The sequence below is a fragment of the Stegostoma tigrinum genome, chromosome 6 (assembly GCF_030684315.1).
Source record: "Stegostoma tigrinum isolate sSteTig4 chromosome 6, sSteTig4.hap1, whole genome shotgun sequence".
NCBI lineage: Eukaryota > Metazoa > Chordata > Chondrichthyes > Orectolobiformes > Stegostomatidae > Stegostoma > Stegostoma tigrinum.
In genome coordinates, this window is record NC_081359.1 from 83,653,914 (window position 1) to 83,678,104 (window position 24,191).

The following is a 24,191-nucleotide window of genomic DNA, read 5'->3' on the forward strand; positions in this document are numbered from 1 at the left end:
TTGACTTTGTTAATAGCAGCATAGAGTACTAGAGCAAGGAGGTGATACTGAAATTATATAAGATATTTGTTAGATCTCAGTAAGAATATTGTGAATAGTTCTAGGCATCACATTATAGGAAGGATGGAAACGCATTGGAGAGAGCGTCAAAACGATTTACAAAGATGGTTCCAGGGATGAGGAATTTCACTTAAGAGAATAGATTGAAGAAGTAGGAATTCTTCACAGTAGAGAGAAGAAGGCCAAGAGGAGATCAGATAGAGATGTTCAAAATCATGAATGGGCTGGGTAGAGTAGATAGGGAGAAACTGTTCCTGCTTGTAAAATTGGTAAGCACAAGAGGGCTTAGATTTAAAGAAGCAAGGGTAAAGTGAGGAAAAACTCTCACAACAAGTAATTAGAGTATGGAATGCACTGCTTGAAGTGTGGTGGAGGCAAGTGCAATTCAAGACATACAAGAGGGCATTGGTTGAATACATGGGTAAAAATAATTTGCAGAGTCAAGGGGGTGAAAAATCAGGAGACTGGCATGAGGTGGTGATGTTCATTTAATGAGATATTGCTGACCTGATGGGCTGAATAGTTTCCTTTTGTACTTTTATGCACCTGTGATTTTGAGATTGGGCTTGTACTCACTAAAGTTTGGAAGAATGAAAAGGGATCCAATTGAAACATAAATTCTAACCGGGCTAGAAGGGCTAGATGCAAGAAGGATGTTTACACTGATTGGTGAGTGCAAAACTAGGGGGCCACAGTCCCAGGAATGGAGCTGGCCATTTAGGACTGATGGGAGGAAATATTTCTTCACTTAGTTGGTCAACCTATGGAATTTGCTACAACAAAGGCTGTGACCCCTAGTCACTTAGTATATTTCAAGAAAGAGGGTGATCATTTTTTTAAGCTAGTAAAGGCATCAATGAGTATGGAGAGAATACGGGAGTATAGAGTTGATCTAGAGGATTAGCTCCGATCGTGCTGAATGGCAGAGCAGGCTCAAAGTACAAAATTGCCCAGTCCTGCCACCAATCTCTACATTTTATATATCATTTCTACTAACTTGCTTAGGAGCATTTTCAGCTTCAATCTTGAATATTTTTCGTCTTCGCCCGTTAGCAAGTATTCTTAGAATATGCATTTTGCCTGGTTTTCCCTCCATACCTCACCTTTCATACCTTGCATCAATTTATATTGACTTTCGTCTGTCACTGTGCTACTGATATGCAGTTTTTCTCACATAAATATTTGTTCTATGTTCAATTATGCATCCTTGCATGCTAACAAAAATATAGGCAGTATTAATTTGTTATAAAACCAGGTGAGTGGTTTTGTATTTCTCAGTTTTTTTTCCCCTCACATCTCCGTGTTTTTTTTCTAATTAGCTTTTTCTTCTCATCCCGCATTTACTTTTAATTTCCATATTTCAGTTTCCCTTCCCACCTGTTTGTTCCATTCCCTCAGTTCCTTGCCTTCTCTTGGACAAATGCACCAGGTCATACCTGAAATATTGTCAACATAAAGTGGGAAAAGGCCACTAGATCCAGTCATAGCTGAAGTATTTGTTTATTGCAGAAGGAGCACGAGGATGAATAATTCCTGAGATTTGTTTTGAACAGTGGGGGATAAGGGATAGTAGAAAAAGTACATAGCAGGACACAAGGAGGAATGTTGTTGACTTCCTGTTAATAATTCGTTGTATTTAGTGAATGGAATGAAAGGTTGAGTAGGTGCTTTTCAACAAACGGTAATGGAATTTTTTATGCAACATGACAATTAATCTGTCATGACATACAAAATATAAACTCCTGCTGCTGTATTCTTTGGACTTGACTGTGCCAATTTTTTCCTGGTCAATATCCTGTCTTCTAGGTAATGCAACCTTGTGCTTAACCAAAACTCTCGATCTCTCACCAGTTTTATGTTCACCATCAAATTTTGCATATCGAGTTATGTTCACACGGTCGAACCTATTCTACCATTCAAGGATATCACAGCCAATCTGCGGTGTACTTCCATTTAATCACTTATATCTTTGGTTATAAAATATTTATTGATCTCTGTTTTGAAGCTAAGAATTGACAGTAATTTGTAGAACATACTTTCAAACTTCTACACTCATAGTAAATAGCAGTACTTCCTGGCTCCATTCATGAAAAAACTCGTTCCAATTTTAGACTAAATCCCCTAATCCCCAATTTCACAACCAGCAGAAAATAATTATATCTATCTACCCTATTAGTTGCAGTTAATATTTTGTGAACTTCAAGCAGATCATTCCATAACTTTATAAATTTCTGGGAGTAAAATCCTGGTTTGTATAATCTTTCCTCATAATTCAACTTTTGGTCTGCCCATCTACCATTTGGTAGACATTTGAAATGGTTACATGACTTATTCAAATTAAGTAACATTTGCATGTAAGCAAAGAATTCATGCTTTGAGGTTGTTGTACTCAATGTTGAGTCCAGAAAGTCGTAAAGTTCCTCATCAAAAAATCAAGTGCTGTTCCTCGAGTTTGCAGTGGGCTTCACAGGAACACTGTAGCTGACTGGTGAAAGAGTACGAGGAAAATGGTGTATTGAAATAGTGAGCATTCAGAGGGCTGGGGCCATGCTTGCTGACTGAATGGAGGTGCAGAAAGTGAGGACAAGGGGAACATTACTGTGGTTCTAGGAGGAAAAAGAACAGGTATGGGCAGAAGTTGGAAAATTAGTCAGGCAAAGTTAATGACTTTGTCAATCATGGGGGGGTGGGAAGTGGGAGTGGATGTCCTTGGGGAGGAAATGGGGAGACTTGTTGAAAGTGCTGTTTTAAGAGGCAACAACATTAGAATAGATGTCAGAGAAATAGAGAAACCGGGAGAACAAATGTACTTCTTATTGGAAGCAGTGTGCAAGGAAGAAGAATAAATGTAGCTGTGGACCTGGTAGAATTGTAAGCCACATGCATTCCAGACCTCCTACTTTGACCAGTATTTCCATAAACATGAGCATTGGTTCCAAATCTAGCAATGCTTCAATTTTAAGTTTTTCATCTTGGCTTTCATACCCTTCCATAACCTTGCCTGCCCCATCAATCTTTGCAGCTGCCAACAGCCTTACTAGTCTTCAAAACTTCATTGTTGCTCCAGTTTGGCATCTTGCTGATCGTGACTTTAATTGCTGCAAAGTTTCTGGCCTTGCATTCAGTTGCTTTGGATTAATTGTATAATTATTTCCCTACATCTCTCCTCCTCAACCATTCTAACATCCTTTAAGATGCTTTATAACCCTTAGATTTCTGGCATAGTCTTTTATTGCGAAGGTTCTTATTAAGCACCTTAGAGTTTTTTTGCAATGCTAAATGTGAATTATTAAAATGTTGTTGATCTCGGTCTTGTCAAGAGTACAGCTATCATACTACACGTTGACATACAGCAGATTACATCACAGTGACAGCATGTAATCAATATGTTCATAGGCCACAATAAAGCTGCTCCTGGATCTGAAATCTGTTGCCTTTCTCTTTTCCAGGCCATTGCTTTGCCGCCTATTGCTAAGTGGCCTTACCAAAACGGTTTTACTTTGAATACTTGGTTTCGAATGGATCCATTAAATAATATAAATGTGGACAAAGACAAGCCGTATCTCTATTGGTATATACTCAAAATTTACTTCTACACAGTAACAGTGTAAATTGTTTTATAAGAATGTATTTATTAAGTTTATTCTGATAGTATGAACTGCAATTGTCTTGTGGTTATCCAGGATACATAAGGCAACATAATTAATAAAATGCTTAGTATTTAACGAGTGGAAGTTGCATTTTACATGGAATTCATTTGTTTCTGCTTAGTATTTATTTGCTTTAACGTTTTTCATTTTTGTTGTAAATGCAATATATAATATCCATAAGTTGTCTTAATTATTGGACTTGAAAAATCAACTCTTCCTCTCTCTACCGATGCTGCCAGACTCGTTGAGTTTCTCCAACACTGTTTTCATTTAATTTGCTGTTGTTCTGAGCTTTCAGTTAGAGAGATACCACCGTGTATAGTAAGAGTATAGTATAATAACAACCAGCTGCAATTCATCCTTCACACCCCCTCCCTACAATAACAACCAAAGCAGAATCCCCCGGTCCTCACGTACCACCCCACCAACCTCCGGATCCAACACGTCATCCGACGACACTTCCGCCATCTGCAATCCGACCCCACCACCAAAGACATTTTTCTCTCCTCACCCTTATCTGCTTTCCGGAGGGACCACTCTCTCGGGGACTCCCTTGTCCATTCCACACTCCCCTCCAGCCCCATCACACCTGGCACTTTCCCCTGCAACCGTAGGAAGTGCTACACCTGCCCCTACACCTCCCCCCTCATCTCCATCCCAGGCCACGAGAAGACTTTCCACATCAAGCAGATGTTCACCTGCACGTCTGCTAATGGGGTATACTGCATCTGCTGTTCCCATTGTGGCCTCCTCTACATTGGGGAAACCAAGCAGAGGCTTGGGGACTGATTTGCAGAATATCTGCGCTCGGTTTGCACTAAACTGCACCTCCCAGTCACAAACCATTTCAACTTCCCTCTCCACCCCATTCCTCAGAGGACATGTCCATCCTGGGCGTCCTGCAGTGCCACAACAATGCCATCCGAAGGTTGCAGGAACAGCAACTCATATTCCGCTTGGGAATCCTGTAGCCCAATGGTATCAATGTGGACTTCACAAACTTCAAAATCTCCCTTCCCCCTACTGCATCCCAAAACCGGCCCAGCTTGTCCCCGCCTCCCTAACTTGTCCTTTCTCCCACCTATCCCTTCCTCCCACCCCTATCTCCTACCTACTAACCTCATCCCATACCCTTGACTTGTCTGTCCTCCCTGGACTGACTTACCTCCCCACTACGTCCCCATCTACACTCACTCTACTGGCTCCAACCCTGCCTTTTTGACCTGTCTGTCTCCTTTCCACCTATCTTCTCCTCTAGCCATCTTCGATCCACCTCCCCCTCTCTCCCTATTCATTTCAGAAACCCCTTCCCCTTCCCCATTTCTGAAGAAGGGTCCAGACCCAAAACATCAACATTCCTGTTCCTCTGATGCAGCTTGGCCTGCTGTGTTCATCCAGCTCTACACCTTGTTACCTTGTATAGTAAGTTTATTGAAGAGAATTAAATTGTATACATTGCTCTTTTTACCTCAGAACTAATTTGGATGAAGAATGTAGCATGTGGTGAAAGTAATAGTTATGACAAATGAAGCAGTTATATTTAAAAACAAAATTCCAAGCAGAAAATCATGCATACATGCAGCAGCTGCTTCATGATCTTGAAAGAAAAGAAGCTAATATTTCTGATTGAAACCCATCATCAGATTAATTGATGAAAGCAAACCAGCCCTCCTTGAGATTGGCAAAACACTGAGGGGAAAGGAAGAGCATATAATACATAAAACTAAGACTGCTTAAGCACTGTTGCAAGAAATGACTAACTTATCTTATATCTCCTGATATTGGTAGAGGAGATTGACAATGGTGAAAAGTTATGGATAAACGATAAAAATAAAATGCCTCATCCCATTAAAATTGATGAAAAGCCAGAAAGTGAATGCAAATATGAAAGTAGAATAAAACCTTACGTCTTGTGTTTTTATGTCAGTTATTATGAACAGAGATGGGTTTTTTGACTGAACGATGATCGGAAGATTTATTCGCAAAAACAACTAAATACATTCCTACGCTATTGCAAACAACAATGTGGTCTAGGCTCAAGGTTAATTGATCAGCAGACTTCCCTGATGTATACCAATGTACTCTGACCGTTACTGACAGTAAAGCTGATACCTTTGCAGAATGTCACATGGCATGATGTCACAATAACACCTGTTATGTTATCGGTCTTGGCTCTTTTAAAGATTCATGTTTGCCCTGATCATAGATACATGCAATATTACCACAAAATCCAATGGAAGGTGAAAGAAAGAACTGATGAGAAAATGAAGATGTAACATTTGAAGGTGCTGAAGGCAATACTTGGAGCAGGATGTTGCAAGGCGGGGGTGGTTAGCAGACAAATGGAAAGCTGATCTTGAACGATGCATTGAGCTTGGTTGAAATAAAACAAAATGGCAGATTAGAAAGATCGACAGGAGAAAATTGAAGTCTAAAGCTATAGGAAGTTCAAGATTTTTTAAGAAAAAGTAATTCAGAGGATGCAACCAAATGCCACTCCATTCTCGTAATATATTTGCACATGGACTTGTAGTTTTTTTAACACCGCTTGTGATTAGAAATTCATTTCAGTGCAGAACCCTCCATGACAGTTGTGTGACATGTGTGCCTCCTTAATTAGTCAGATTCAGAGTGTCTTTTGATTGAAAAGTGGCCAATTCCAAACTCTTGAGAGAAGACTTTTCAAAAACACCCTTTGCATTCTGGCCTGCTTGCCACTACCCAGGGTTTATGATAGTAAAGGCAGATTGAAACATTTAATTGCCAACTAATTGTAAAGTAAAGTTTCTTAGTGGTTCTGAGGGTGAATAGGAGTTGACTTACCCACCTCCTGTGTTATGGGGGAGAAGTTTAGAGGCCACTTCCATCACCTACAATCCAACCCTACAACCAAAGAGATATTTCCCTGCCCACCCCTACCTACCTTTCATAGGGACTGCTCTCTCTGCGACTTCCTTGTCTGCTCCACGCTCCCCACTAACCCCACCTGTCCTGGCACCTTTCCCTGCAACTGTAGGAAGTGCCAGACCTGCCCCTATATCTCCCCTCTCACCTCCATTCAAAGCATAAAACAAAACTTCCATATTAGATAGGGGTTCACCTGTCATCTTGGTCTACTGTTTCCGTTGCTCCTCCATTTCGGGGAGATAAAGCATAGACGTGGAGACTGTTTTCATAGAGCATCTGCGCTCTGTATGCGACAAATGATAACATTTTCCAATCACCAATCATTTTAACTCCCCCTCCTACTCCTTGGGTAACATGTCGATCTTGGGCCTCTACCAGTGTCACAATGACACCACCCGCAAACTGGAGGAGCAACACCTCATATTCCATCTCGGGAGTCTACAGCCCAATGGCCTAAACATGGAATTCACCAGTTTTAAAATCTCCCCAGCCCTGACCTCATCCCATGTCTAACCCTTCCTTTTTTCCCCCGTCTCCTTGACCTGACACAACCTGTCCATCTTCTCTCCCACCCATCTGCCCCACAATCCCACTGATAAGTCCCCACCACTCCCTATCACCATCCCACCTCCCTTCCCAAGCCCTACACCTCCTCACTTTATTCAATTCCCAGCTCCCTTACCCCACCCCACTTCCCAAGAAGGGCCCCAAACCAAATCATCAACTTTCCTGCTTGTCTGATGCTGCCTGACCTGCTGTGTTTCTCCATCTCCATATTATGTTGTTTCTGGCTAAGGGGAGGCGATGACCTAGTGGTATTATTGCTGGACTGTTGATGCAGACACCCAGATAATGTTCTGGGGACCTGTGTTCAAATCCTTCCATGGCAGATGGTGGAATTTGAGTTCAATAAATATCTGGAATCAAGAATCTAATGATCATGAATCCATTGCTGATTATCAGAGGAAACACCCATCTGGTTCACTAATGTCCTCTAGGGAAGGCAACTACCGTCCTTACCTGGTCTGGCCTACATGTGACGCTACACTCATGGCAATGTGGTTGACTCTTAACTGCCCTCTGGGCAATTAGAGATGGCCAGTGGATGCTGCCTGGTCAACGATGCACTCATCCCGTGAATGAATTTAAAAAAAAGCATCTGCAGGTCTTGCTATCTCTGAACAAACTAATGGTTTTTGCTTTGCATCTTTCAATGATTCAGAGATAAAATTGAAGATGTGTTTAGAATGATTCGTCCTAATTAGAAAACTGGGCTGTATTAATTTAACATTGTTTTGAAATGTATCTCATGAACCATTTACTTGCAACAAATGTATTTTTTTGAAAACATACAATATTGTGGAATTATCTAATTTGCAGCTTTCGAACAAGCAAAGGAGTTGGCTATTCAGCACATTTTGTTGGAAACTGTTTGATTATAACATCATTGAAATCGAAAGGAAAAGGTTTCCAGCATTGTGTAAAGTATGATTTTCAACCGAGAAAGGTCAGTCCATGAAATTATTAATATGAATACACGGAAGAATATTTTGTGGAACACAAATACCACTGTGTTAAAAAGTGTGTTTTTGTTAAACACTGTTGATACAATGCATCTTTTTCACTACATTCTGTGATTTATATTAAAGGTTTAATTTTTATGATGTGACTTTTTGAAGCTAGTTCATGATTACAAGGAAGCCTGGTTCAGTATTTATGTGTTTTCATAAAGTACTGTGCTTCACATATTTCTAATGTAAATTTGCATGATCTGTTCCGGTGTTTGGTGTAACAAAATACAAGTTGACAAAACTTCAGGTTTGTCTGTAAGTCTGACTATTGTAGATTCAAATTCTCCTCCAATGACTTTAGCTGACACTTCACTGCTGTACTAAAGAAGTTCTGCACCATTTAAATTAAAAGTGCAAGGTCCAATATCACTAATTAGTAGAATTCTCCATAATGTCAGACCTAATATTCACTTTTCGACAAGTGTTACTAAGTCATATTAAATGGTAATTTCATTGCTGTTGTGGATCATTGCTGTATGAAAATAGGCTGTTGTATTTTTAGCACTTCAAAAGTTCTTGCTTCAAGATTTACAGACAATAAGGATATTCTGAAGGATAAGTACAAGTTCTCTATTTTTGAAAGTTAGTAGTAGTGCAGGGCTATATCTCTTAATGAAATGAATCAGTCCAAGCCAACCTAATACAATGAGTGTTTGAAACTGTTCCGTTTAACACATGTAACGTAAACTTAAAAGATAGGTGTAAGTATTCATTGTGATTGACATTATGTTAATTGATTATTTGTTATTGATATAAGAAATGCTTGTTTGCAACAATTCAGAAGTTTGCATATTGAAAAGAATAGATTATTACTCCTCAATTGAGCAGTTGTCACATTTCATTGACGAGTCGTTTGTATTGTATTTTTCAGTGGTACATGATCAGCATTGTGCATATCTACAATCGCTGGAGAAATAGCGAAATTCGTTGTTATGTCAATGGTCAGCTTGTTTCCTATGGAGATATGGCTTGGCATGTCAACACTAATGATGTAAGTTTTTAATGCAGTTTTAATGAAAATATTCTACTGGGTGTGTTAGTAAGTATGGATTTGAACATATCATTGTTAGAATATAGGCGGTCAGAATACATCAGGCTTCTTATTTTTATCATGTTGTCCCTTATTAGTGTTTTCAGAAGGACTTACATTTCACAAACTCTCAGAATCAAAGATACTATTTACTTTAAAATAGGGTGCTATGTAATGGACGATATAGTGAATAAATATTATTTGCAGTTGTTTCATGTTTTGATGCCTGAATTCTAACTTCTGTAACACAGTACAACAATGTGTTTGTTTGTTGGGATTGAAGAACATTGAATCAGGTCTGAGATAGGTGCAAGGAGGATGGATTAAAACTGTATCAAATTTATACAGTTCAATTATTTCAGGAAACAGTGGAACCTGTTCTCAAGTCTATCTATCTAATCAAAGGAGGTTTAATGGAATAAACAAAAAAAAAAATTCAGTTGCGTGGAAGGTCAGTAGCCAGAGAACCTAGATTTAAAATAATTGGCAAAAGAATGAGAGGAAAGGTGAGACTTTTTTTATTGCTTTAAATTGTAGTCATCTGGAATTAACTATCTGAAAGAGTGGCACAAACAGATATATTAGTAATTTTCTAAAGGGAATTGGATACCTACTTGAAAAGGAGAAGGCTGTATTCTTGAGAAAAGTTTGATACTGTGAATAAAGAGCAGCAGAATTGCACTGATTGGATAACTCTTTCAAAGAATGAGCATAGGTATGATGGCTAATGACCTCTTGTGCTGTATGATTGCCTGATACTTCATAATGACCAGTTTGGTTCTGTTGGAATTGTAATTTTAATTGATTTTGAATGTAATCTTCTAAAGAAAACTTATATGCATGGCTCAAAATGCATTAACATTTATGCTTGTGTTTGATTGCATTCCTGAAAACTGCGACTTTAAGCCAAGCATGGTTTCTCATAGAAATCCATTTTAAACCCAGATTTAGTGTCCTGTGGACATTTTATTTGCTTGGCAAATAAAACACAGGAGGGAAAAGGTGGGGGTTGATGGTGGGACCGGAGGTCATGTAAAATAATGGAGAACAGAGGTCATGCTGTGGAACTCAGCATTTCCAGAGGTTGTAAAGTGCATCGGTGGAAAATGAGATGTTATTCTTCTGACTTGCATTGAGCTCTCCAGCACTTTGCTTTTATTTAAAACTAAACTCACTTGAGGAATTGTCACTTGACCAGACTCTGTGTTTGAAATCGGCCACTGTAGGTAGGATTGCCTATACTTACCAACTTCTTCCACTAAAGGGACCCCAGCACCTCAGTGCAAGTTCAGAGCAGCAGTTAAACGAGCGTTTAAAGATAAGAATAGAGGGCAAAAATGAGAGTTTGGGTGCAGGCTAGTTTGTAAATGATGAGGGTGAGGAGCGACTTGCGGGATGAAAACAGGAGCAAGACCAGGGGACTGAGTGTTGCACTGGAATCACGGTAAAGAGGTGTTGAGAGCGGGCACGTTGTACAGGATGTCTGTACCAAGTAATATTAAACTGAAATTCTAATGTTAATCAAAGAATGTTTTGTCACTTTTCTGTGACAATGTTGAAACCATCATAAAGGCATGTTTGGTAATGATCGCACAATGTTATGCCACATTTGCAATTCCTCAGATACTGAAGCAGTCCATATCCATATGCAATTAGACCTAGATACGATCCTCCCTCTAAATGATTTTGGTGGAAAGACCTCTGAGGTGTGTGTGTGCGGGCAGCTCAATGGGAACGTTGCCTGGATGATACCCAGGCTTCAGCTGAAAAGTGACAAACATTTGAACTGCACAGTGCCAGGCAATGATCATCTTTAACAAGAGTGAACCTAACTATTGCCCTTTGACATTAAATGGCATTCCCTTCACTGAATCCATCATAATTAACAACTCGGGGATTACATTTGAACAAAAACTGGACTAGATGAGCCTTATAAATATTGTGGCTACAATAGCAGGTCAGTGGCTATGAACTCTGCAGTAAGTAACCCACCTTCTGACTTCCCAAAGTCTGTCCATCATCTACAAGTCAGGTGTATTATTGGAATACTCCCCACTTGCCTGGATGAATGCAGCTCCAACAACACTAGGAACCTGACAGCATTGAGGAAAAAGCAGCTTGCTTGATTGACATTGCATCCACAAGCATTCAGTACCTCCTCCACCATTGCACAGCTACGACATTGTGTATTCTTCTACAAGATGCACTGCAGAAATTCATCAAGGCTCCTTGGTCAACACCTTTCAAACACACAACCACTGCCATCAAAAGGAAACTGCAACAGGTACATGGGAACACCATCAACTGCAAGTTCCCCTCCAAGCCATTCACCATACTGACTTAGAAATATATTACTGTTCCATATTTGTCTCTGGATCTGTATCCTAGAACTCTCTCCCTCTTAGCATTGTGTGTACCTACACGAAATGGACTTCAGTGGTTCAAGAAGGTGGCTCACCAGCACCTTCTTTGGATATTTAGGGATATGGAATAAGTACTGGCCCAGCCAGCAAAACCAGTATCCCTGAATGCTATTTTTTAAAAATTCAAAGTCAATGTTAACTGAGTCTGCTATAAATGGAGACTTACTGTCACTGTTTTCCTTATGTAGAGCTTTGATAAGTGCTTCCTGGGCTCATCAGAAACTGCAGATGCAAATAGAGTATTCTGTGGTCAGCTTGGAGCAGTGTTTGTGTTCACTGAAGCACTTAATCCAGCGCAGATATTTGCAATACATCAGTTAGGACCTGGATACAAGGTATGTCTAAATCGTTTATCAAGAATGTGTTAATTTTTAACTGTGTTATACTTATGTGTGCAATTACCTAAATTTTAACTTGAAAATTGCAGATATATTGCTAAAGATACAAGTTTAAAAGATAGGTACAGATAAGTAGGTTTTTTTTTCTCATCTTAATTCATTTGATGAGAAGCAGAACCTTACATTCCTTCCATCATGTTAGTTGTCTGTCATTTGAAAAAAAATCAGTTTTTTCTTTCACTACATTGCTCATATTACTAGTATGCACCCAGTCTTTGGATGAAAAAGTTGTTTATGCAATCTGCCTTAAACTTTCAATTATGCAGGTTTAATTCAGGCCCCTTGATCTTTGTTTAGAATGCACCTTGGAATGTTTTATTATGCCAAAGGTGTTATATGCCCAAAAGTTAGTTTTTTTTGCATTTATAGATATTTTTATGAAGTTGTATTACATTTACTTCTAAAAATATAGGAGAAGGGAATGGAAATAGGCAACTTTGACCCTCAGGTCTGCTCTGTCATTCAGTAAAGTCATGGCTGATCTGATTTCGGCCTTTAGTCCCCTTCCTTGCCTGTCTGTCCTCTTCCAACCTTGCACTTCATTATCAATCAAAACTAACAAGTCTAACTCAGCCTTGAACATGTTTAATGACTCAGCCTCCAATGCTGTCTGTTGGGGCGGTGGGTGGAGTGGGGGAAACCTGAAGATTAATAGTCCTCTGAGAGAAGAATATCCTCCCATCTCCATCTTAAATGAGAACTCCCTATGGGAGGGACCATCCTCCCAGTTTTTTTTTAGATTAGATTCCCTACAGTGTGGAAACAGACCCTTTGGCCCAAGAAGACCACGCCGCCTGTTGGAACATCCCACCCAGACCCATCCCCCCATAACCTACACACCCCTGAACACTATGGGCAATTTAGCATGGCCAATCCACCTAGCCTGTACATCTTTGGACTGTGGGAGGGAACCAGAGCACCCGGAGGAAACCCACGCAGACATGGGAGAATGTGCAAACTCCACACAGACAGTTACCCGAGGGTGGAATCGAACCCAGGTCCCTGGTGCTGTGAAGCTGCAGCGCTAACCACTGAGCCACTGTGCCGCCCCTTTTACCTTATCAACTTCCCTCAGGTTCATGTATATTTCAGTAAGACCATCTAAATTCTGATGAGTAAGGCTCAGCTGCTTGACATTTCTTTATAAGAGAAACAGCTCATCCAAGAATCAGTCTCGTGAATCTTCTCAAAATTTCTCACAATGGAAGTATGTCTGTCCTCATGTAAGTTGACCAAAACTGTATGCTTATCACAAGATGTGGTATCACCAATACTCTGTATGATTGTAGCAAGGCTTTACTAGTTTCACATACATGTAAGGTATAAAGTTGTGCATTTGATTTATGATTGGTGGCAACTCATATTTTAAGAAGCCGTAGAACCATAGGAATGTTACAACCACAGAAAGAGGCCATTTTAACCCATTGTGTCTGTGCCAGCTGAATAAACTAGCTGCCCATTCTAAGCCCACAAAGCAACATCTGGTCCTTGGTTTTGCAGTTTACAATGCTTCAGTTAAGCTCGACATTCTTTATAAATGACATTGCATGTCTAAGTGTACATTTACTGAAATGTTTCATAGTATCATTTATATTTAGATATTTAATAATGTGCTTCCACATCATTCCTTCAGAAGCAATGTACTTTTATTACATATAGAAAAAAAATTTGCAAGGATGCTGCCAGGGTTGGAAGCTTTGAACTATGATGAGAGGCTGAATACATTGGGGCTATTTTCTCTGAAGCATCGGAGGCTGAGGGGTGACTTTATCAAAGTTTATAAAACCATGAGGGACCTGGATAGGGTGAATAGTCAAGGTTTTTTCCCAAGGGTAGGGGAGCCCAAAACTAGTGGGCATAGACTTAAGGTGAGAGGGGAAAGATTTAAGAGGATCTAAGGGGCACTTTTTAACACAGAGGTTGGAGTCTGTATGGAATCAGTTTGCCAGAGGAAGTGGTGGAGGAGTTTAAAATTACATTTCAAAGGCATCTGTTGGGTATATGAATAGTGATAATGGGAACTGCAGATGCTGGAGAATCCAAGATACTGAAATATGAGGCTGGATGAACACAGCAGGCCCAGCAGCATCTCAGGAGCACAAAAGCTGACGTTTCGGGCCTAGACCCTTCATCAGAGAGGTATATGAATAGGAAGGGTTTAGAGAGATATAGGTCAAATGCTGACAAATGGGACGAGATTTATTTAGGATATCTGGTCAGCATGGACGAATAGGATTGAGGCATCTGTTTCCATGCGGTACATCTCTGACTCTGACTCTATATTGTTCTTAGAACCCTGAAAACTGCTTCAGCAGGCTGTAGCTGAGTTTGAAGCTTGGATTCTGGGATTAGTTTGGTTTGAAGACAACCAAGTAGACTTACATTGCAGGTTTGGTGCTGTAGATGGTAGATAGATTAATTGTTTGAGGAAGGTGACCAAAAGTAGACTCCTAGGTTTCTGGTATTTTCCCAAATCCAGGGTATAAACCAAGTGTTACTTGCTCCAGATTGTGAAGAAAGTTGCCACATGCTTGTTTTGGTTAAGATTGCACTCTCTTGTGCAGAATGGATGTATTCTTCTACAACTAATACTGAGATTCATGCCAGTCTGCTTGTTGTTTGAGTGGGGGACTTTTCTAAGCAGTCAAAAGCCCTAACAAACATTGACTTGGGTCTTCTGGAATGATAAGTCACTGTTCTGGTGATTCCTCATAGTGATATCCACAACTGTTGGATGTTGGAGTATAGTGGGATACTTCTGGGTGATGCTCATTTGGCTTCTAGTTTTCTACTATGGATAGTTAGAATTTGTGTATGATTTTGAATTGACTCCCCTGCATTTTGTCGCTGACTTGTTGCTAAGTTTCTGTCTTGATGCATTTTGTTATTCCTTTATTGTTCATGCTTTGGCAGAGGTAATATTTCCAGATATCATTCAGGGATTTTGTAGTTACAGAGGTAAAAGTAGTGCAGAAGTTAGAAGGAAGTGTTAATCGGGGTTAGCTTCACCAAAATCTACAAAGTATTGTGTGGTTATGAAGCTATTTCTGCATTTGGGCTTGGCATTGTGGTCATGTTGGTGGGGTGAAACTTGCCACCTAGTTTGTGGAAGCAGATGTTTTGGCTTTCATGGAAGAGATGACCTAATGTGGGAATCCCTTTCTGTTGCACGTAGTTGAGTTAAATCTTTGTGAACTTCCCATTCTGTCATTTTGAAGAGTGAGTTGATAGGTATGTGTAAGAGCTGCAGGCAAGTATATCCCTCATCTGGACAGGGAGAGTTACAGAATTACTGGGAGAACAATAAAATGCTTCTTTGGCTTTCATATTTGGAATTGTAGATGATGCAGCCATTCAGACAAACAAGCCTGTGCTGACTGTTTAGTGGTGATTTGATTTGATTAACTTCTCTACATTTTCTCTGTACTCATGTATACTTCTTCCCTTCAAGTATTATGCATTCTCTTTTGAAGGTCACTGTTGAATCAACTTCGATGATCTTGCAGTGGGTGCATGCTCATATCCCAAATAAGCTCATTCCTGCAATTTTGCTTCTGAAAAATATTAAATATGTCCTCTGGATACCTAGAAGGCTATAAAGTGCTGACTGAAAAGATGAGATGATGTTCCTCAAGCTTATTATTGGCTTCACTTGAACAAACTGAGGACAAATATGTCAACCAGTGAGCCAAAACTAAAATGATAGGCCACTGGAAGTTCAGAATCACGCTTGCAGATTTAGCAGTGGCATTCTGCAAAGTAGTCTTCCCCATTGTGTTTGCTGTCCCCAGTGATACTTCTTGTAAACAGCAAGTACAGCATAAATCGAAAGTATATGGTACTACCCTGAATCCAAAGTAGATTGGAAGAGTGTTGTCAGTGTCTGTATAATTTCCACGCTCCATTTAACATCCTTGGATGTTTCCTACATGTTCCTGATGTCTTATCAATTTTAAGTATGAACATACAAACAAGGAAGTAGAGTAGCCCACTCAGTCCTTTGAGACTGCTCTACCTTCAGTAATATCATGGTTAATCTGACTTTAACCTCAATTCTTTAATCCTGCATACCCTGGTAATCAAGAATCTATCTATCTGTGCCTTAAAAATATATAAACATTCTGCACCCATTGCCTTTTGAGGAAGTGCATTCCAAAGACTGTCAATCTTCTGAAAGAAAAAATGTTTTCTGATCTCTGTCTTAATTGATGAGCCCTTAACTTTAAATTATGACCCCTTTTCTAAATTATCTCACAAGAGTAAAGATACTTTCCACATCCACCTGGTCAAATCCCCTTTGGATCTTGGTCTGAGGTGTGGCAGATGAAGTTTAATTCAGATAAATGCAATGTTTTGCATTTTGGTAGGATAAACAAGGGCAAGTCTTATACGGTTAATGTAGGGCCCTAGATAATATTATTGAACAGAGGCCTGGGGTTTTTTGGAATTTGTGTCACAGGTAGATAGGGTGGTTAAGAAGGTGTTTAGTACACTTACCTTCATTGCTCAGACCTGTGAAGTCGTACAGGATGTTGGTGAGGCCACTTTTGGTGTACTGTGTATAGTTCTAATCGCCCTCTCCCACCGGCGTCATAGGAAGGATGTTATTAAATTGGAGAAGGGTCAGAAAAGATTTACAAGGATGCTGCTGGGACTGTAGAGTTTGAATTGTAAGGAGAGGCTGGATAGGCTGGGACTTTTTACCAATAGCCTAGGAGACTGAGGAGGTGACCATATAGAGGTTTATAAAATCATGAAGAGCATAGATAAGGTGAATAGCAAAGGTTTTTTTCCCTGCCCTAGGGGAGTTCAAGACTAAAGGACATATTTTTAAGGTGAGTGAAGGAAAATTTAAAAGGGATCTGAGGAGTAACCTTTTCACACAGAGGGTGATTCGTATGTTCAATGAACTGCCAGACAAAGTGGTAGATGCAGGAATAGTTACAACATTTAAGAGATTTGGATAGCTACATGAATAGGAAAGATTTAGATGGATTGGGACCAAAAGCAGGCAAGTGGAACTAGTTTAGTTGGGTAACTTGATCGTCGTAAATGAATTGGACTGAAGGGTCTGTTTCCACGCTATGTGACTCTGAGTAAGTCACCGCTAAATCTTCAAAACCTCAGAGGATGCAGGCCTCGCCTGACTAGTCTTTCCTCATTCGCTCATTACAGGTAATAGTATAGTAAACCTTCTCTGAACATAGTATTATCATTCTTCTTTAAGTATGGTGACCAGTATTGTACACGGAACTCGAGATGCCATCTCGCCAATGCCCTGTAAACCTGAACTACGAAAGGATTTTGATGTACCAACTGAATGGATGAAATTTAGTGATTCAGTTCAATGTAAGCATGTATCAGGTTGTTTATGTTGGATCATAAAGGGATAGATCATGGTGCTTTCTAGGTGGGGCAAAGTTAAGTACAATCAATGCCCAATAAGACTTAGAGGTTCGTGTTTGTAACATCTTAAAATGTCATGAACAGGTGTAGAAATTAATCAAGAAGTCTAATGAGATGCAGACCTTTATGTTAAGACACTCCCAGGTGCTCATCTAAGCACCTTTTTATTTTAAAAGGTTGATGTTATCCCCTTCATCTACCCTCCAAGGCAGTGCCTTCCAGACCCCCCTACCACTCTCCGGGTGAAACAAAAGTTCCTCAAGTTGTTTCTAAACCTTCTGCCTTTCACCTTACTGAGCAGTGAGTTCCTGAGCCCATTTACTATGAGGAATTAGAGTTGGATCGATATGGTGATGTTGCAACTGCAGAAGCTGCACCAGTATTTGCTTTGTCTGTGGTGCCAAACCTAACCACTGATACTGTAACCTGGAACTCCCAAAAGCTGTTCTTTGAGATTCAAACTGATAGATTATGCTTATAAATCTTGGGAGAAATTTAGATTCTCTTTATACATTTATTTGAAATTTGAAAAGTTTTATTTTGTTAGACTAAATAGTTTTAAACACGCGTTTGTCTGAAATGTTATGGATAATATGGTATGGAAAGAGCTTGACTATCCTCACAATGGGATTTCAGTGGTTGGAGAAAAGCACCATGCACTGAATGCTTGTTCCCAAGCATTCAGGGCAACAGAGGGAGCTAAGCAGTGTCTGATGGAGCATGAGGGGTGATAGAGTTGACAGGCCAGTGTCATACACGAGGCAAGTGTATAGGGTTTGCAAGCCAATACTGACGCTGGCTAACAGCTAATATCAGTGATGAAGCACTGGGAGAAATCATGCATGTGATGGTGGGCACTTTTCCTGGCTCAAGATAGGCATCAGGAGTTCGTGTTCATTTAATTCTATCGCTGTGTGCGTTCTTTTTTATTGCTTTGCCTCCATCTAGTGTATGAAATGAGCCATATCAGGTGGACAGTTGTACTGTGGTCCAAAAGTACCTTTGGAGAAATTCCGTGTTTCCTCTCAAAGTGAAATATTTATATTTCAGAGCAATAATTAGCAAATTTTAAATTATATTACATTTTAAAAATATTGATTGTTAAAGCCTTGATGGGGAAGAAGGAATTTATTTTAAAAAACAGTTGTATTAGTAAATAACATGCATATCTGTAATAGATATTTTTAAAGATTGCAGTTCTCTCGCTTTGAATTTATTGTATGATGTTGCACTCTTCTTTCTATTTCCTTCAGTTTTGTTTCATAGCTCACGAAGGCAGCTCATGCTTTGCAGTCCTCATACAACTGATGTAATTGACCACTCAAGTTCTTTAGGAGCTGATCTGGGCGTGATGTTATCCCTAGATTTTTCAATATGCCTCCTCGCCTCTGCATATTCTCAGTAGGGTTGATATTTTCCCTTCTTATCAGGGACATAACTATGTCGTTCATCAACAGAACCTTTAACTTAATTGCAAATTAATTAATATATCTTACATTAACCATGCAGCTCAAGGTGAGAATTGTAATTCTCCATGTACCAAAACATTGCCTTGGTTGACAGTGCACATCTCAATTAAACCAGATGTTTTTTAAAAACATCAGAAACAGAAGTAGGAGACAATCAAACGGCCCCTTAAGCCTGGCCCACTGTGCCATTTTAATTAAAGCCTATAAATGCACTTTCTGTCTGGTCCCCCTATGTCTTTATTCTCTGAAAGATGAAAAATCTCAAACATGAAGCATACAACGATGGAACACAAATCTTAAGTGCTAGCGAATTCCAAAGATTGTCTCGTGAGGCTTCTCCTCTCCTTAGTCCAAGTTGGTGCTCTGAGTACCTTGTCATGTCCCATTAAATTTGTGTGTTTCAATTATACTTTACTATTGTAATTATTAAACGACTATTTCTCCAATCTCGGAAGTAAATAACATTTACTCGGCTGTGATCACAATCTCCTCATCTCAGACATTAAGATAGTGATCCTTTACTGCACCACCTCGTTTAGCAAAATATTGTGGATATTGGAAATATGAAATATAAAGATTAAATGATGCAAGTACTTAGAAGCAACATTCTTTTTAAGCCTGCAGCTGCATGGCAATTGGCGTGCCAACACCATTTGAAGAATTGACTTACGGTTTTGGAAGTCACTGCCGCGGACAGACTTTGTAGGCCTGAGTAAAAGACAACTAAATTAGCGGAATTGTTGCTCGGAAGTTCTTGTGGAGTCTCAATTATGTGACCTTTTTTATATTGAAGGTCAACATGCTACTTGTCCCCTTAATTGCTTGCTGTACTTGTGTGCTAACTGTGAACATTAGAAGCTTCGCACCTTTTTCAAAACTTCCCATCTTAATTAATTCTCAGTCCATACTAGTATATTGCTACCAACTCCATGAGCCCCTCATGTGTAATAACCTTTTGTGTGACATCATATAAAGTGCCTTTTGGAATTCAAGTCTACTATGCCTTACTTCTGTTTATTTATCATTTTAGATAAAGTTTCATAAACTTTGACAAATTTGTCAAACATGTTTCCCCTTTAGTAAAAACATATTGACTCTGTCTGATAATTGTTTAATTTTATAATACATTATTAAAACTTTGATAATAATCAGTTGCAACATTTTCCCAAAGATGGATATCAGTCTGACGTGAAGTTCCCTGTTTTCTCTCTCCTTCATTTTCCGAATAACAGACTTATATTTGCTGACCTGGAAGTGCTGAAGCAATTCTAGCATGCAGGGAATTTTGGAAATGTATGACTAAGGCATCCATTTTTACTGCAACTATCTCTTTGAATGGACCTGCTAGCATAGTAGTAATCCAGAGACCCACACTACCGTGCTGGGTACATTGGTTTGAAACACACAATTGCAAATGGTGAAATTTGAATTCAATAAAATCTGGAAATAGAAAAGCTAGGCTGATGTAGCTGTTATAACAATTAGCCATCTAACTATTTCACAATCAATAAAAATATCTGGTTCACTAATGTGCCTTAGGGAAGGATATCTGCCATCCTGACCTGATTTAGCCTATGCAACTCGAGAGCCAAAATAATGTTGTTGACTCTTTACTCTGAAATGGGCTAGCAAATCACTCAATTGTGTCAAAAAATTGCTTTGAAGTCTAAAAAAGAACTGAAACCAGGCTGACAAACTGACATTGGCCCACACGATGGAGATGATAATGGCAATGTCAATCTTGCAGAGTCCTCCTTTCCAAAATCAGGGAGCTTTTGCCAGAATTGGGACATCTGTTCTAAGCAGCATTAGGTTTAAATCTGCAGCTGCTCTGAAGTTCCACGCATGGTGATTGGTGTGACAGCACAGTTCACAACATTGACTTTTGCTTCAGGAAGTTGCTGTTGCACACTGACCTTGGAGGTCTCTGTAGAAGGAAACTAAATTAGTGGGAATGCTGATTGGAAGGTCTTGTGGAGTGTGGAGACAGAATCAGAATGAATGTATGTATGTCTCAATTATGTGACCTTTTTATTTTGAAGGCCAACATGTCATTTGCCCCCGTATTGCTAAACAAATTGGACGAGCAGCTGCCCAACATTGTGCGTATGCAGTGTGATTCCGTGTGTATGACTATGTCTCAGACACCTGCATCATCGTCATCATCCCTGGTTATGTTCTGTTCTCTCTCTTTCACTCTCACCAAGTGGAAGAGAGGCACCAGACTGGATAATGTAATGGTATACATGTGGAAAGTGCTTCATGCGCAGAAGCATAGAGTTTCAAAGCATGGAAAGAGGCGCTTTAGCATATCATGTCCGTGGCAGTCATCAAGTACCTATCTACTGTATTCTCATTTTCTGACACTTAGCCTGTAGTCTTGTATGCTATGCTGCTTGGAGTGATCATCTAAATAATTCTTAAATCTTGTCATGGTTCACACCCTTACCACAATTTCAGACAGAGAATTTCAGGTACCCACCAGCATCTGGGTTAAAAAAGTATATTCCATAAATGCCTTCTAAACCTCCTGCCCTTTATCTTTAACCCATAGAATCTCTATGATATGGAAGCTAGCCATTCAGCCTATTGAGTCCACACTAACCCTCTGAAGAGCATCCCACTCAGACACCTCTACCCCCAACTCTATCCCTGTAACACTGCATCTGTCATGTTAATCCACCTAGCTTGCACATCCCTGGACACCATGGGAAATTTTCCATGGCAATCCACCTAATCTGCACATCTTTAGACTGTGTTGCAGGAAACTGGAGCTCCCGAAAGAAACTGTTTCAGACATGGGAAGATTGTGCAAACTCCACACAGTCTCTCATTCACACTCCGTGCCTTTGTCTCTGTCTGTCCCCAAGTGTCTATCTGTCTGTCTGTCTGTTTTTGTATTTCATCCCTTGTTCCCCTCATACACATTTTTTTCTCTCACGTTTCTCACATACCTAACACTGTACTACAATCCCTCCCCAACACCCCATCTCAGGCTTATGTTCTCTCCTGCATGGCCCCTTGTGTTTTGTATGACATGCTGTCTCCCACAGGTTTTTCTTGTGTTCTCTTCTGCATGCCCTCTCTCAACTCTGGGTGCGTGATTAGAACAATCTAGTTCTTTAAGGGACCATAATCTCTACAAGATAATGCTTCTGTATTTTCCAATATTACATTGGTCATCACAGTATGTACATGTGTACAGTGCTACACAGCTGACTTGCTATAGAAAGTCAACTGGTAATTGATGAACTCCATATCAGTTTACTGAGATTCTTTTGCAGTGCTGTTAGGGAGAGAGTTTTAGGATTTTGATCCAGTTCTAGCTGCATTTGGACATGGATTGCTTCAGCAGATAACGAGTCACGAAAGGTGTGGAACATTGCGCAGTTATCTCCGCTTCTCATTTTATTAACATAGAACATAGAACATTACAGCACAGTACAGGCCCTTCAGCCCTCAATGTTGTGCCGACCTGTCATACCGATCTCAAGCCCATCTAACCTACACTATTCCATGTACGTCCATGTGCTTATCCAATGACAACTTAAATGTACCTAAAGTTGGCCAATCTACTACCATTGCAGGCAAAGCGTTCCATTCCCTTACTACTCTCTGAGTAAAGAAACTACCTCTGACATCTGTCCTATATCTTTCACCCCTCAATTTAAAGCTATGCCTACTCATGCTCGCCGTCACCATCCTAGGAAAAAGGCTTTCCTTATCCACCCTATCTAACCCTCTGATTATTTTATATGTTTCAATTAAGTCACCTCTCAACCTTCTTCTCTCTAATGAAAACAGCCTCAAGTCCCTCAGCCTTTCCTCGTAAGACCTTCCCTCCATACCAGGCAACATCCTAGTAAATCTCCTCTGCACCCTTTCCAAAGCTTCCACATCCTTCTTATAATGCGGTGACTAGAACTGTACGCAATACTCCAAGTGCGGCCGCACCAGAGTTTTGTACAGCTGCAGCATAACCTCTTGGTTCCGGAACTCGATCCCTCTATTAATATTTATGATGGTGGGAAGGTAATTGATGAAGCATTTCAAGTTGGGCCTGGGACACTACCCTGAGGAACTGATCAGGGTGCTTGTGGCACAGAGATAGTGTCCCTACTCTGAGCCAAAGGTCAGGTTCTGGTTCGATACGCTCCAGAGGTGTTTTCTAACATCTCTCAAGAGAAAAACTCTATCCTGAGGAACTGCTGCAGAGGCATCCAGGACCTGAGATGACTGATCTCTTAACATTCACAATCATCATCCTTTATCTGGCTGAGTGGCTTCCCCTGATTCCCATTGACATAATTATCTGTTGGACTTTTTGATCCCACATTCTGTCAAACATGACCTTGATGTCAAGGGTAGTCAAACCTGCTTCACCTCAGAAATTTGTTGCTTTTGTCTGCGTTCAAACCAAGTTTATATTAGGGTGATGAATTGTGTGGCCCTGATGGAACACACTCTGAATGTCAGTGAACAGGTTATTTCTAAGTAAATGATATTAGATAGCACTGTTGATGACACCTTCCATCATTTTACTGACGATTGAGGTGGCAATTGGTTGGGTCAGTACAAAGGCAATGCTGCTATGTTGTCACCTCCCCCAAAAGGAGTAGAGTTGGATTTGTGTTAATAATAAATTACAAGATGTGGAGGTGCCAGTGTTGGTCTGGGTTGAATCATGTCTGAAGTCACATGATACCAAGGTTATAGCCCAACTCATTTACTTGAAATCACAAGCTTTCAGAGTGCTGCTCCTTCATCAGGTGGAGTTAGGCTTCACCTGATGAAGGACCTTGTGATTTCAGATAAACCGCATGGACTATAAATGGTGTCAGGTGTCTCCTGAATAAATCACAAAATATTTCACTGTACAAACTCTTGTGCAAATTATGTAAGACCATTTTTATATTTGATCTTGGCCGATTTTTAAATCTCAAACATGATTAACTGTTTCAATTTAGGTGGTCAATTAGCTGAGTTAGTTGGATGCTAGTGTGCATTGTAAAATGACACAAATGGCCTAGGGTCTGTTACTGTATGAGGTTGTCGTGATAGCCCTGATTCCTTAACCTTGCCCTTAACTTGAGACGTGGTAAACCTTGGGTTAAATTTCTCACCAGTCATCTTTGTCTAATGAAAGAGCAGCCTCCTGGTTGAACAACAGTTCTTCTTTAGCTGTCACTGCAAGGAACAGTTCAAGTGAACATTGTTATTTTTGTGGGTGAATGACTACATTATAAATAAATTTGTGAAAATACTTCAAGGTATTCT

The 24,191-nt window shown here is 39.9% G+C and overlaps 1 protein-coding gene across 1 annotated transcript in view; it reads left to right on the top strand.

Annotated features, from left to right (window-relative positions):
* nbeaa (neurobeachin a) overlaps window positions 1-24,191 on the top strand; it is an 828,675-nt gene that overhangs the window by 89,125 nt on the left and 715,359 nt on the right. Inside the window, exons 6-9 of the mRNA XM_059646713.1 lie at window positions 3,510-3,631; window positions 7,998-8,124; window positions 9,060-9,179; window positions 11,830-11,976. Of these exons, the coding sequence (XP_059502696.1) occupies window positions 3,510-3,631; window positions 7,998-8,124; window positions 9,060-9,179; window positions 11,830-11,976 (516 nt within the window). The remainder of the gene's footprint in view (window positions 1-3,509; window positions 3,632-7,997; window positions 8,125-9,059; window positions 9,180-11,829; window positions 11,977-24,191) is intronic.